This window comes from Tachypleus tridentatus, chromosome 13 (assembly GCF_004210375.1).
Source record: "Tachypleus tridentatus isolate NWPU-2018 chromosome 13, ASM421037v1, whole genome shotgun sequence".
In the NCBI taxonomy this organism is placed as follows: Eukaryota; Metazoa; Arthropoda; class Merostomata; order Xiphosura; family Limulidae; genus Tachypleus; species Tachypleus tridentatus.
The window spans coordinates 238,793,625-238,810,270 of NC_134837.1; the positions used below are offsets into that span (position 1 = coordinate 238,793,625).

The 16,646-nt window shown below is 34.3% G+C and overlaps 1 protein-coding gene across 11 annotated transcripts in view; it reads right to left on the bottom strand.

Annotated features, from left to right (window-relative positions):
• The window catches only part of Helz (Helicase with zinc finger), a 106,835-nt gene that overhangs the window by 73,631 nt on the left and 16,558 nt on the right, over positions 1-16,646 (bottom strand). For all 11 annotated transcript variants that reach the window (XM_076474169.1, XM_076474160.1, XM_076474164.1 and 8 more), the window contains 3 exons: positions 11,317-11,441; positions 827-889; positions 569-698 (listed from right to left, as the gene is read on the bottom strand). In XM_076474169.1, coding sequence (XP_076330284.1) covers positions 569-698; positions 827-889; positions 11,317-11,441 — 318 coding nt within the window. The remainder of the gene's footprint in view (positions 1-568; positions 699-826; positions 890-11,316; positions 11,442-16,646) is intronic.

The following is a 16,646-nucleotide window of genomic DNA, read 5'->3' on the forward strand; positions in this document are numbered from 1 at the left end:
AGCCTGTTACGGATTTTAAGTTTCTAGTGATTAAATTAATCTACAAAAGTTATTCTTTGTCTGAACAAGCCATTTTCTAGTCAAAAGGTTTTCCTTTTTTTAATACCAGAAGTAATGAATTGAGATGATACCTTCAGTCTCTTTTTGGTATTTTTCAGAGATATTACTAATAATACATTAGAAGAAGTAAAGTGCCTGTACTACAACTAATAATAAATAAATAAATAAACCTTTTAAAGTCTACTTAAAGCATATACAACTGTCACATGTTGTTCAACACAACAGGTATTAAAATATTTTTTTTTCATTTCTGAGTTTACACATTTCATGTTATAACAGTTTGAAAGAATGCTATTATTGATGTCTAAAGTGGTAAATATTTCAATCTGTACAAAAAATTCAAGGTAAAACTATTCATTTCTTTATTTTCACAATAAAATTAGATACAATTAACAGATACAGTTTTAGAGGTAACTAGACTGTAAAACTAAATGTACTTCAAACCTTTCTAAAATAATTCCAAACAGCTTACTTTTTTGTCTACATATTTTGTGTTTGCAACACTCACTTGTACACTGAAGTTTTCCATCATGCTCCTCTTGTTCCATACCATCAGGAGGTCTTCTCTCTCCTACCATTTTTTCACTGTAAGGCATGTTCGAGTTAGCAGGAGAAAAACCATCATCATCATCTTCTTCCTTTAACAAAATGTGTTTTATATAAATATTACATGAAAGATCTAATTTCAAACAATAATGATGTACACATACTAAATAAATCCACTCCAAGTTTATCCAAAACCATGCAGTTATATTCAGAGACTTACCTCTTCCCCTAAAGTTTCTTGTACAATCTTTAGTTTTGAGAATGTTTTCATTGCTTCTTCACTCTGTTAAAAACACAAAAAACATAACTCAAGAAAATAGTAAAATATTATGAAAAATTTTAAATAGAAATGTTACAAATTAAGTAGAAAGGTTCTTACAAGTAGAAATGATGGATTTAACACCACTGTAGTATGGTCCCAGTTGCCAATTCAATATTTGGCCCAGAGGTGGGGGAAGCTACAGCAAAACAAGTCTAATACCCTCATACATCTACAATACTAGCATACATTTTTAAGGTTATTTTTTTCTCAATATTAAGCTTAATTACCATTATCAATAACTGCATAATTTCTCTAGTTTGACAGTCACATGTATGATAGTGATTAGTGGTTGGTTGATTGATTGATTGAGTGTTTTATGGCATAAAGCAGCTAGGCTATTTGCGACAAGTGATTAGTGACACTTAGACTTATCATAAAATATAATGATTTAAATAATTATTACCATATGAAATAAAATATGACAAAGAGATTGACTAAGATTATATTAAAATATACAAATAATTGCATTTGCAATTTTGAAGTGGTGTATGTAAAAAGTTTTATGGAAAGGACTATCAGCTGTTCTTTTTTTTCACAATAACCTCAATTAAACACTTAAAAACTATTTCAATTACAAAATACAATTTTATGATTTAAAACATTACTTTGTTCTGTGCACAGGATTTTTACACCTATGCAGAAAAGAATTTTTGTGACTTTGAATGACCATTTTTACAATTCAAGGACCATTTCTTGTAGGTTACATGAGAAGTATGTGCTTAAATGTAAATATGGTATAACTGTTTGAAAGTATTGTTTTTTTATCACTAATCTAGAAGTTTTAAATGTAAATAAAGTTTTTAGAGATAAGATAACAAACTGAGAATTAAACCTACAAAAACGTAAGTACACCAGGTTGGATATACTGTAGACATTATTTACTCAAACTACAAACTCCTGTTCTGGTTCCATGCTGTAAACCTAGAATTACAATAGGTGGAATCAAAATATGGATTTATAGTTTCAGAAAATACTGTTTACAGCACCTCCTACCTTTCTCATTTATGTTTTTCTACAATCCCTATTTACAGGTTTTGAAATTTTAAATTTATTTACCTTTTTTGCTTACTTTTCTATGCTGAAAAATGAACAAAGGATTATTTAATATAGTAGCTAACTATATACATTTTAATGATAATAAACATCGCTAACGGCTAGCTGATATGATTCATGATGATTTACTATAACTATTAAGATGAGACGTAAAATGTTAAGCTGTAGTTAGACTCTTATTTAAGGATGTAATGAAAAAAAATTATAGTTTCCTTGTGACTATAACCGATACGTATAATGTACAGCAACAGGCAAGTATATGCCAAGACTAAGACACAATTCACATTAAGTGTGTACAAAATATTTAGAAAAGCAACCTTTTAAAAAAATATATATATATACACAAACACACATCTAAAACATCACTTTAAATAAACTTTGTATTTTTAAAGTAATTATTCTATAAAAGTGTGTAATAAAATTTAATATTATGTGTACTGATTTTTTTTTAACTCCTTTACTTCGTACATAATATCCAGAAGTTAGCCCCCAAAGCACACCAACTATATAGTGTATAAGCACCGAGTACCTACTTGTTACAGTCATCAAATGTTTATTTACTATTGGTTACGTAATTCCTGTTCCACTCATTTACTTCAGTTTTTTTTTAAAAGAAACACTATATGTTGGTAAGAAAGCTAACTTCAGGGGTTAATTATAACACTTACACAGGAATTATGTTTTTTTAACTTACATAAAACAAATGAGAAATAAACTGACTTTTTAATACTCATACAATGTCTGCAATACCTTGTTTAGTATCATAAAAAAGGTTTGGGTGCAATATATCAAGCAAATTTTTGTTTTAAGCTGGCAAGAGAATAATAAGTAGAATTACAAATGCACTTTTTTGTTAGTTGATTTCCTTCCCCTTGCAAGTTAACATTCATGCATATTTACACATTTACAGCATCAGCAGCTAATAGAAAAAGTTATACAGTGTTGCTTGTCCAAATGTTCTAATAAGGTTTTCTGCAATTCCTTAAAATCCCTATTATGAACCACTATAATGGTTTATGATTAAAAAAAAAGAAAAAGGGAGAGAAGTTTAGTGTTAACTTGTTTAACAGCTTTCATTCAATTTTCACTGAGAGCCTTCAAAAATCCTTTCCTTTCTGGCTTTCTAAACATTTTCATCAGTTGATGAAAGGAGCTTCTTAATGTCAGACTTGAGTGCGATCTTTTTCTAATCCAATTCCAGTTCAGTGCCTTTAACCTTTCTGTTATTATTTTTCTGGACTTCTCTTCTGAGTACATCCTAATACCCCTGCCTTACATTTCCAACAAAACAGGACACTCCTTCAAATGTCTAATGTAGTAAGTTATGACTCTCCTACATTAAGGGACATGCTTTATTGGTTTTCTGTAATAGTTTTCTTATTTACAGAAAACCCCATTTTGACACTGGTCTGCTCAAGAGACAGAGAAAATTAGGGATTTACAATCTCCAAATAATCTGGAAGTATTTCTTGTTCAACAGGAGATGAAAATATACAGCATCCAGTCCATCATGTTCTCTATATTGAAACATAAAAACTCTTGAATGAGACAACATTCTCTCTCTTCCACTCTGCCTACATTTACCAAACTTTATAGATAAGGTTAAACACTAGATGATGCATTTGCCCACATCACTTCCAGATTCAAGCAACTTGTGTTTCTTACAAAACTACGAGTTAAAGGAGACTTATATTCACATTTTCTTAAATTAAAAACATATTTCCAATAATACTTACCTCTTCTCACACTATAGCTATTACTCAACTCCTAGGGTTTGTTTCCTTTACCTCTCTAAACATTGGTCTGATTTTTTGTCATTTGCACCACTTTTATTCTACAATTAATTACTCTTGGTGATATCTGCCTTGTGACACTTTCCACCTATGTTGATATGCCCTCTATCTTGGTACTGTACATAAGCACCTAGTTCAGAAAATATCATCATTTTTTTTTCAAGACTGATCCAATCTGCAGTCCCTAACAATGGCTCCTAGTGGAGAGTAAGGATGATGCAGTGTGAACCAAAACAAGTATTATTGGAAATACATTTTTGATGCAAGAAAATGTTAGCTTTCAAAACATACTTACCTCATTCACTATACACCTAGAATCTCACATCGTTAAGGTGGAAGGGCTGGTGAGTGCAATGTATCTGCACATATTGTGGTCATGCCAACATAAGACTAGCATCCTAGTGGGATAATTGCACAACATCCAGAACAGGTATGCTCTTCACCCAGCACCTAATTCATGCACTGCAAGTGGAATTTAAAATGATTCATTATTACTATTGGCCAGGCCCCAACCAAATAGCTAAGGTTTCACTGTTTGTGGATGAAATTAGAGAGCCATTGTTCCTAAAGCCCACATTAGTGTCTAGGGCATTTCAACCATAATATATGTATTTAAGAGTGGATCCCAATCTGTAGCTATAGAGTGATGTGTTTCAAGCCACCAGGATTACAAAGAGAAGGTAAGCAACACCAAAGTTGATAAACCCTCTTCTCAACTTGAATAAGTCCAAAGAGCAATACTCCAAACTCAGAATGATTGGATCTCCTGTATGCAAGACACAACTTGAAGAAACAAAACTCATCTGTTCTGAAATGATAAACATTCATCTTCACTCCCCAACAGTGTAGACAAGATAAATTCATCTTATTCCTGGAATTATGATAAGATATAATATAAACTGTGTTAAACCAGAATGGGACCACTTTGGATTTGGAATTACAAGGAGGCAATGGATCCTTTTCCATGAACAATGTACTGAACAAATATTGATCAAAAAGAAGGACTATGCTCAAACCAATAGCTGATGATCAAATCTGAGCTGGTATTACAAGTAGACTCCTGCACAAACTGGTGCTACATCTACAAACATCTTGGGGAAAAAATCCAAGTCTGAGCAGGAGGGCCCCAAATTTGCCTTCTTCTCCAACAGTAGAGGATATTCACTCACACACTGGAGGAATATCTTCTGCTCACCTTCCCAAGTGACTGGGAGCTGAGAGTAGTAAGGATCCCAAGCTCCACTAATAGAATGCTGAAAGGATCTGTGTTGGGGAGCCCTGAGGTACAATGCTCTGGAAACAGTGCAATAGGTGAAACATGTTCCCTAAAGTCTTAAAAGCAAATCAAACCCACAATCCTCAGCCTGCGAGTTAGGCACCCAAACCACCTGGCCACACTGGTCTCAATAGAGTGGGATTCTATGAAAAAGAAACAAGGAACCCTGGAAAGAAAGAAAGAGACAAGATTAGTAATGAAAGTACACAACATCTCTAATAATCTTGTGGATAGCTATGGAGGTAGTCAAAAACCTTCTAAGAAAGATATTGTAAGATCATACAAATAATGTGAGTTAAAAGTATTAGAAAGATGTCCACACTCCAGCCCATACAACAACTTCTAGCAGGCAGTTCAACCGAGTCACTAAGGATAGGGAAATGTGACAAATCTGAAGAGGCATGACTTGCAAAAGTCTTCTCACCTCTAAAAAGAGCTCAGAATAAACAATGTGGGTCAATTTTTGTAATCACTCTGCTAAAGTAACTGGTGATAAATCCCAGAAAACTGAAAGGTCAAAATAAATAAAAAGCCATTGTTTAGTACCTATAAAAGCTTTCATGCATGCAACATAATATTTCAAGGCCTTTACTTGACATAACAAATGATCAGGATCCAATCATAGAGGTCATAAGTAGTGGTAAAATGAATTAATGAAGAGGATTTATCTCTTTCCCTAGCTGACAGTATCTTAGGTAAAAAGGACCTGTGTAGGTATAGGAGAACATAGGCAGAACAATAAAGCATCCTATGCACATGCAGCACACACAAATCCAATCAGCAAGTCCATAGGCTTACAGAAACAAACAATAAAAATTTAAGGAAAATGTGATAACTGGTACACAAGACTAAGGGTTGTAATGGATGTTGAGAAAAACCATGTAATGCTGCCTTTATATACCACTTAGGTTACTAAAATGCTCATTTGGGACAATGGAACTGAATCAACTAGTAAAGACTGTAGAGCACTTGGGATTTAAAGAATTTCCATTTCTTTGAGTACTGAAAGGAATCCAAGAAGGCCACCACATAGAGGGTGATTGTGGAAAATGCAAAACCCTTTTTAAAGATTCAGGTCAAAAACTGTGTCAATGAAATTAACAGATGTCCACTGTGGGACAAAGCAGAGACTGAAATAAATATATGGCAAGCTACAAATTAGGCTCTGATGCCATATGAAGAATGTGCAAAGCCTCCATACACAATGACTGAGTTTTGGGATGGCTTGGTGTATGATGTTGGATTGCAGCTGCCTCAACAGTGATGGCCAAAGAAGAAGAGATGGGCACTCTTGAAGGTACCACAGTAGCAGAAACAAGGGTTGAGTTGGCTAATTCAGTGCTATCAAAGAAACATGACAAGGGGTTAAACAAATCATAGCTATGGCTCTGGATAACAGATGAATCGGAGGGAAGGCACAGAGGTGCAATCCCGTCCAATACTGACTGAATGCATGTATTGCTAATGCCTAAGTGTGAGGTACCTACCACCAAAATGCAGGTAGTTCACTGTTCCAATGATCAATGGTGTCCTGAACTGAGCTCAAATTCAATGGAAAATCTTGCAGTGCAGCAGCTATTCTGTCTGAAAAATGTGGTTGGGCTGAGACAATTGATTTGCTATCAAATGCATCATTCCTGGAATGTGGCAAGCTTGTTTGATATTATGTTCTGAGTGGATCCAGTACAGAATATCCAATTTTCAAAAATAAAGTGACCTGGACTTAGTGTTCTCTTAACAAGAAATCTAAGACACCACCATGAATTTTTTCTCCCAAACAAGCCTAGACTACGAGGCATCAACCTCTGAACAACAAGATGTTATAAAACACTGATCTGTAGTGATCCCTTATCATTCATCCAGAGACCCTGGAATTCCTGACCATTAAGGTAAGCAAAGAATCAGTATTGTTCTCATCCAACTACTACTCAAGATTGAAGATGCCGATATTCAATAAGAAGACTGGAGAATCCAGTGAATCACTGTTCATTATCCGTTGGTCATATGGAGATTACTGAATGGATCCCATGTAAGCTTGTCTCAAGGAAATGAGAAATTCAAGTGATGACCACATCCTCAAAAGAGAAAGAACCAGCTATGCAGTGGGAGAAGAGGCAAGAGTACGAGTCAGACTGCCTGTTCCATAGCATGGTCCTGGATTATAGTTTGCTTAGCCAAACTGCGATATATGTTGAAAAAAGACACCCAAATAGATAATATAGTTAGTTTGAGTGAGAACAGATGTCTTGGCTCAGATAATACAGTCTGCTTTGACTGCTTCTGAAAGTGGAATCTGGGTGTGACCTCCTGCCAAATGACAAGATGGTACCAGCAGCAACCAGTTGTCTATGTAATAGTATATATACAGGCCTAGGAAATGGAAGTGACAAGAAATGACTTGCTAAGATTCATCAGAACACATATGCTGCCAATGCTAATCTGAAAGGTAAAGCCTTAAACAGCAGCAGTTGACCATATGCAAACAATGCAGATAGTGGGAGGATGACTTCACTATGGGAATCAAATTGTGTAGATAAGCACTGATGAAACTGAACTTTGTCATCCACAGTTGTAGCAAAAAATGCCAATGCAGAGTGAATAATGACTAGCACAAACTTTGGATGATTAAGAAATACATTTAGACAAAAAAGATCAATAACCAGATGACAATCTTCTGAAACAACTCAGATAATTCTCTACTTCCTACTTGACCAATAAATCCTTGATAGCCCTAGAATGAAGTTCCAAAATCCAAAGATGTGCAGGAGATCAAAACACTACACGTTGGTGAGATAATGGTGATATAACTGAATGACAAATCCTGATGCCAGAACCTGTAGTAGCTATGGATCTATAGTAAAGGATTTACATCTGTCTGGAAGTTCTGATAGTCAAGCCACCACAGACCAAAAAGTCATATGATAATCACTGCTAAAAATGGTGGCATTCCTACTGAGGAGAGAAATTATGTGGATATGGCCAGGATCTATTCAGTGTACCAATGGACTAAGGGCTGATGTTGAGGGTTAGGACATAGCAAAACTATGACTTCTGTAAGAGTTGAGAAGCCAATAGTGATAGGGATGAAAGCAGATGGGCAACACCATCCTTTAATTTAAGAGAGACTGAAATCCCCATAAAAATCAAGGGTTGATGAAAGGAGGTTTCACATAACTCATGAAGAGTACCAACTGGTTGACAAACATTCCCCAGTCAATCACATCAACATACTGGCCAATGGACTACAAAAAATACAGAAGCTTACAATAAAATCAAGGTAGATGCCCACAGTAGTCCCAAATCATAAAATTGATGTGGCAATTGCTGAGAGGCTTCTAACAAAAGATGTAGGAACAATAAATATCTCAGAATCCTAAAAAAATGTGATCTGTTCAGGTTTACCACAGACTCCATTCTGGAACCCCACATTTCAAGGAAAGTGTATATTCTCTGAGAGTCTAAATATGTGTCCACTTTGCAGTGGTAGGGATAAAGCATGTTTGAACAAGACATAGCTGTCCCTTCATATAAATAAGCAGTAAACCTTCCTACACGAGTACCAATATTTGGGGATAGAGGAAGAATTTAGAATTTATCCTCAGATCTTTCTGCTATAAAGGGGGTCACAGACTCAAAAGCAACTGGGGAAGGATTGACTAAGTGAAGAAAAGAAGCCAGATTCAGCTAATCCATACTGACCTCATAATAAGCCAACAGAGTAAAGGAAGGTGCTGGAAAAAGAAAGTGTAAATTCTCTCCAGAGAATGCCCATGATTGCTTGCAGGTGAAGCCTCAGAACCTTCTAGAGAAACACAACTGGACTGATTATACGTCTCCCTCTCACTATGAATAAGGTACACAATAGTTATATATGCTCTGCCTACCATGGGTATTGAAACCTGATTTCTAGCATTGCAAGTCCACAGATATACCACTGTACCACTGGAAGGCCTATAAATAGTCATAGACAGCCTCAACAGAGAGTGACTCATTTCCCTACCTTGAATGTTGAGTGAAAGTAGACATCAGAGGTGGAATATGAGAGACGACATAATTTTCCTTTGTGCCAGAAACAGTAATCTGGTAGGTCATGCCATACATTAGCTTGTCAAACAATAAAAAAACAAGTCTTTAAAAAATATACTGAGATGGTTTGAATAATAGTGAAAGAAACAAAACAGAATGCCTCAACAAAATGAATAATATCCTTTCAGATAAAAAACAAATTAAACCAATCCCAAACAACTCAATAAATACATATGAAAAATAACTGAACAAAACATTGTTACAAATGAAGAAAGACAATTTAACACTGAAGATATAAGGTTAACAAACTGAAGATGACCTAGGAAGGTCAAAACGTTGTTCTCTGCTTTATTGGCAAAAGTGTTAATACCCAAACCAGCCATTCTAAGAATACTTTACTGTTAAATAATTTATTTTAAAATTACAATATTTTAAAAAATCAATAATACCAAATATGATAATAAAATTAAATTATATGTTACACATGCCATATTTCACAGATATGTGTATAATATCCATCAACTTATTTCTGTGTGCTTGTCAAATTCATTTTCTTCAAAACTTGTTAAACTTCACAAAAACTTATAACCCATTTACCCTTTTTAAAAACATATTTTGTGTATCTAATATGTGTGTGCACTAATGAAACTAATTTTATAGCAAATATCCCCAAATTTGGTCTGTAAAATAGGTAATATTTGTGGTATATGATATCACACAAGTTATATTTCAAACATTACAAGCATTAATAATACTTTCACACAACACAAGTTATTAAAGGGTAAACAAAACTGAAAAGTAGGAAAAGAAACACTAAAAAACTGACTTTTATTCTCTAACAGTTCTTGATTATTATGTTAAATATATCTTTAGCTTTATATATACTGCTTGTTTTAATTTACATACAGTATCAGTATAAACTAAGAAAAACAATAATAAGCAGTAATTAGGCTTTAAGGAAGTTTATGCTTTTATTATTGTTCTTAATTTATATATACACACACATCACATGATCTTTAGTACCAGTGTATGCTACATGCAATAAAATTCTGTTTATGTACCAAATTTTTTAAAAGCATTTTCTTTTCAGAATATGAAATAAAACTGTATAGTGCATTAACAAAAAGAGATAATTAAAATATTTAAAACTGCAAAATTTACTGAGAAAAAAGTTTGTGTGTCAATGCTTAAAACTCGTGAAAATACAAAACATTATATAGAGGATTGAAAACCTTATTTTAAAATAATTTGGACTCCATGTTGCCACATCTAGTCATCCTTATCTGATAACCATGCATTTTGACAATAATCAAGAAGCATAGTTTCTGTTAGAAATTATTTTGTTGTAAGAATTTCATATCCAAAGCTACTTCTCATTGCAGCCTTTTAATAATCCATCTAGTATATGGGGATGACAGTTTCCAAATAGCCACCTTAACAGCCTGATTGCATAGAAATCTATAGGAACTGTATCCACCAATTTGATCAGTATGTTTTCATCCAGAATAGCACAAATTTCATTCTCTAGCTGTTTGAAGTATAAGATGGTTGAACAAATATTTATGTACAACTTCTGTCACTTTTCCATAAGGAAATCATTCTTGATCATTTTGCATGGTGTTGCTTGGGACACATAAATGATTTGTATAATTGACCTATATGTTTATAGATTTCCACATGTTACAATACAGTCTACTTTGCTTATCATGCCTGGAGTATGGTGTGCTATAGGACTCTTTCTGGTATGCTCTCGTTCCACAAATTGACTTATATTCCTTTGTTTCCATGCCAGTAAGTAAAAGGATTATTCCCATATCAGAAAATTAAATCTCCTATCTGAACACAAGTGTATAAATATTTTACATTGGAGAGAATTGTTACATATTGTTTCTAAAAGCAATTAATATTTGGTTGCATGACACTACCTAAAAATGCCAAATAGTCTCAAAATGTAGTTCTGATATTATGCATTTCCACTGCAACTTTATATTGACTGTGACTGTCATGTAACTTGTTGATTTGTATATTAAAAATCTTTTTAATACAATGCACTCAACCCTGTACTACCATAGTTAGTTTATTCTCAAGAATGCAAGTTTACATTCATGATGGTAACAGTGATATTGTATTTTACATTCTTGTATAAAACTGTTCATTCCTTTGGGAATTAAGAAACTGAACACATGTCATCATAGATATACTCTTAAGTTCTGATCTATTTAAGTCCCACCAGAACTTACTTGTGGTTCTCTCACTAACCAGTCCTTGGCTCTTGTCTCTGCTGCTTTTAGCTGACCAAGTCGACACAGAGCAGCTATACTCAACTGCCAAGCTTCTTCATCTTTTCCATCTTTTAGCATAAGAACTAAACAAAATGCATGACACACAGTTAAAATCTGATTCTAGATAACTGATTTACCTCAGTAGATTAACACCTCTAATATCCTTGATATAATCATTTACTTAAGAACACTAAGGTGCAATTTAAATACTATTATTTCTGCTACAGAACAACCTTTATGAGACATAATGCTTTCAAATTGCAAAATAAATGAAACATTAGTACAAACTATTGGTGCATTAACCTATTAATATCATTATACATGTAACAATATAGGATTACTATTGTAATCATCATTAATAAATCAAGAAATACATTTTATCAAACTTTTAATGCAATGAAAATGCATATAATAAATCCATACTGTATTCAGAAACAGCTATCACATTTGACACTTTATAAAGTGAAAAATATAAGAGTAATTAGTTGTTGTTGTTTTTTTTTTATAGTTCTATCCACGTATCAAAGTATAATCAATGCACAAAATACAGAAATTAATGTAAGCAGACCAGTACCCCAACAAGTGATAAATGTAAACACCAAAAATTTGCCAGGTGCAAAACAACTAGGCAAGAAGGTGGTATCCTTTATACTAATAGGCCAAAAATGATCATATACCAGTGTTCACATGTGCATATTCTATGCAACGCACAAGCAACCTTTACGTATGACAGACGGGTATTAAAAAAAAATCCTTACTTCTTCTCACACATATATAGCTATTATCACACACTGGAGCAAAAAGGAGAAGCAACAGAAGGATAATATCCAGAGAGAACATTCTAATAAGAGGATCAGACATGAGAGGCCACACCACTTCTATACCAAGTATATTCTTTGCACAAATGTGAAAAAGATGCAACAGTTCCAGGTAACAAATTGTGAGAGGCACATTCCAATGGGAAAAAAAATAGTTGCACAGTGATCCTAACCACTAAATATTACAATTTAAAAAACCATAGTGAACAGAATGTGGGTAAAATAAAGTATGTGACCCAAGGTGTAGAGTGGCTATGCATGAAAGACTGTACACAATAAGTCAACCATATCCAAAACTCAACTGGTGGGAACTGACATCCATGTAGGGGTACAATGTGGATTCTACCATTGGGAAGACAACTACAATTCAAAATGTTAATGTGAGGGTATGAAAGAGGATCATACTGTCAATCAGCCAGCCTGAGAAAGAAATCTCACCACCCATTTGTGAATGGAGCAAATATGAGAAGAGTGAAATATATATCCTACTCACATAAACTGACTGGAAACACCTCAAACACAGTAGCATTCTCACTATAAAAACCTTGTGGGGTAGCACAAGAGGAATAAGTGAAGCAGTCAACAAGTGCACTAACTGTGGACCACAAAACTTGGGTAGTGCACTTGAGACAAACTGAGTGAAGGACTTGTGTTGATTGGTTCAACTCTACATTTAAGACTCTACCTCTGGAAACTCACATTTATGTAGGGATAGGATCCAATTGTGTGACATGGATGAATACTTAAGGTGACTGATTCAACTGCTGGGAACCAACTTCCATGTTGGGGGCAGGATGAGGGATCCCAATTATTATGACAGTCCACTCTCTTGCACAATCCCAGGCATGGAGCATCCCTTTGAAGAACACCTTGTTATCTACAACAGCAAAACACCACGAACATACTCTCAACTAAATGGAGTCTTTATTGCTTATATTGTATATCTCTCTTTCAGAAGAATACCTCCAGTGATTTGAAACTGGAAACTGGTGAGGGCTCTGTTACTAAACTGGGGGAAGGGGAAAGAGTGAAGAGTTTGGAAGAATGTTCATACCAGAGACAGTGCAATGGATGACCATGAAACTATTTTGAAAAACAGAACTCAATTTATTCAATCTAAAGGAATGGCAGGGGCAGGAAGCAGTCTCTTCTGCTTTACCATAGAACTCCACAGGTTAGTATAATTTGGAATGGGCAAATCTATGATGAAAAGATATTATGAGGAATAACCTATGAGCAATCTCATGGAACATCTCTAGTTTATATGATTGTAATGAAAAGTGTGCATTTTGTGACCATGGAAATTATGAAAATAAAGTAAATATGGCCTTAAAGTGTAGGTTTTAGTAACCTAACTGAAGTATACCTGGATAGGCACGATTTGCAACAGAGTGGGAATTTTACCAGAACATGGTGCAGGCCCCTGAAATATAATATAACACAAGAAAGAAAATCTAGCCAGTACAATTTCACCAACAGGTGGATGATGGTACTCCAATTAGGAATAAACAGTTAACCAAAGCAGATAATGGGAGATAAAGAAGACTGACAGGTGAGAAAAACCAAAGTTATAAACTGGATCTAATTCTGTCTGAATGGTTGAACAGCCAGGGTGAGTGGATTAAGAACTGGAGACTTAAAAAAAAAAGAAGTAACTCGGAATAAAAAAAAAAAGTCAAAAGAAGTTCTCCACAGGAGTCAGAGCCATTGAAAACTTGAGGAATAAGAGGCCACTCTTTAGGAGAAAGTGAGATAAGATTGGAAAGGCAATCTGCAATGAGGATTGGAGCATTTGTAACATGATACACTACAAAATATTTTTCAAGTATGTGAGTTCAAAATGGGAGATCTGCTGTCTACCACAAATGGAACAAGAACTAGTACCCACTTGGTGAATGATATAAGCCACTACTGTCAGAATGAAACATAATTAGTCAAATCAGGACAAGAGGAAGAAAGTAAACTAAAGTATGTTGGACTGCTATAAGTGCCAGAATGTTAACATGGTAAGAACTTTCATCTATAGATCACTGACTTGAAGCATGCTGTTGACTGACCCTTGTGTTACCAAACTAGAAATGACCATCAAGAAAGAGAAACAAATGCAGACAATGGGAAGGAAACAGTAAACCCAATGATGTGGAGGATATGTTTAACCAACAAAGCATACAGTCTAAGAAGGAAGAAGGAAAGCTAAGAGGAGTATCCAAAGGAGCTCTACTAAGAAATCGCAAGTTGTGCAGTGTCTCCTGAAAATATCACAAATGTGCCAGACCTAAAAGGAGGCTTGCTTCCTTTAAAGCTGCATCCCTCCAATGTGTTAGAACCTTGTCAGCAATAAAATAGTTAACAGTAACAGATTAGATAACATAAAACCTTAGAGGTGGGTATTTAAAAGTACACTTTCCAAACAGATGAGATTCTTAAGTAGGCAACAGGAAAAAACTTATCCAACTGGAAAATCCAACCATCAGAGCTGCTCGTGTAAGGAACAGATGAGTAAGTTATAATCAACCCCTTTCAGAAGGAGCTAACTGAAGCCAAATATCCAAGTAGTGATGTGAGTAAAATCCCCCCGTAATGCAGAAGTTGGATAAATGCAAAACACCTGACAAAAGATATATAGAACTGAAATAATTCTAAAGGGTAAAGTATGAAACTGGCACCAAATCACACATGAAAAAACCTAAGATAGCATTCTTGGCTTTGCAAAAGTTGCCAACTAAGTTGTGAACAAAGAATATATATTAAAAAAGAAGAACTAGGAAGTTATCAATTCAGAACTCCAATGAGCAACATGCATACATGATGAAGAGAAAAGCACATAGTTAGGATGGGAAGATGCCTGACATGGCAAAATGAAAAGTAAACAGTATGAGACATTGTCCTACCATAAAAAATTCCAACAGCAAGAAAGTTGCATATGAAGGAAAAGAACTGAAGATGGTAAAAGCTCCAACCTGGAGGAAAGGAGGTATTCTATAGAAAATCCTATATATATGTGGAACACCTAACAAGATGGTATAAGGCAGAAATTTACTGTAGGAAGGTTGATAAGGTTACACGAAGCTAAAAAACTAGGTGTGGATAAAATGGATAGGTTTAACAGAGAATGTCCCTGCAAACAGGCAACAGAGATTCTGAGTATATAAAATCAAGAAGAAAATCTGCCTGACAACAGCTAAGGAAAAATGAATTAAAGCCTATTTGTGACAAGATATGAAAGTACCTTTTCCAATATGCTCATCATGAAACAATGTCTGAAGAAGGGCAAAAAGTATACTGTGAAACAAGTCTAATAGAAAAAGGTGAAGTAGGAACAGCAGATTCCATAGTAGCCATAATCACATGGAAGAAAACTGACATAATCTAGATCATCCATTGGCAGTCGTAGGAGGAATGAAAGTAATAATGAGAGAATATTGTGTAGAACTCTACCTTGAGGATTCTCACAAATTAAATGAATTGTAAGTATACCTTACAAAAAATTACAAAAATGAAATAGTCACTATAATGTAACTTTAAATAAGTGTGTAGTGAAATAAACATAGGTATTAGATATTGTGTGAAGAAGATGTAAGATACTTGACCTAACTCAATTTCCCATAAGGTGAGCTACGAGTAAACCAAAAATAATAGACACTTTTAAGTCTAATTGAACTGTGCAGGAAATAAGATACAATCAAGATCTAATTTTAAAATTCTAACTTAGCAGTAAGTAGATACAATATTGTGAGAAGTATGTGCAAACTCCAACTGGATGTCCACACAATGTTAACATGAAGAAGTATAAGAACCTTTAAATAAAGAAAACAAAATAGATGTTATATTGTATAATGAAGTATATGTGTGTGTATTGAAAATAAAATATGATGAGATGTTTTAAAAGAAATACAATATAATTTCCCTAATTTATAATATACCATGTTAAGCCTAATCTAATGCTATAGGACAAAGCACGTAACCTAGTTCTAATTTCAGACATGTTCTTGACTACGAGTCTTAACCAATCTAATTAAACTTGTGTTATTGAATCCAAATAACTACAGATAATAATAATAATATGAAAATTAAAAACATTCAAAATCATAACATTATAATGTCTTAATTTTCCAAACTGGGTGAACTGCATTTCAAAATGTGCAGTCCCCAAACTTGAGTTGAGACCTGATAAAGGGCAGCTCATTGGATGATCAATCTCCCAACAAAGTAAAACTGATAATTCCCCAGCCAAAAACCACCATCTGATGCCTGTGTATATGTGCTGATAGAAGATACAACCTCTGGACCAGTAACTTGAAATTCATAATTGAAAATAAATAACAAAACACAACCATGTTGGCAGAAAGAAACAAACAGTAGAGCAATGTTTTTAATGAAGTATTAAGTTCTATAACTGGGTACAAATATAAAACAACTCCAAATTGGAATAAGTCACAAACATCACTGTTGTATATTAAATAGTAAACT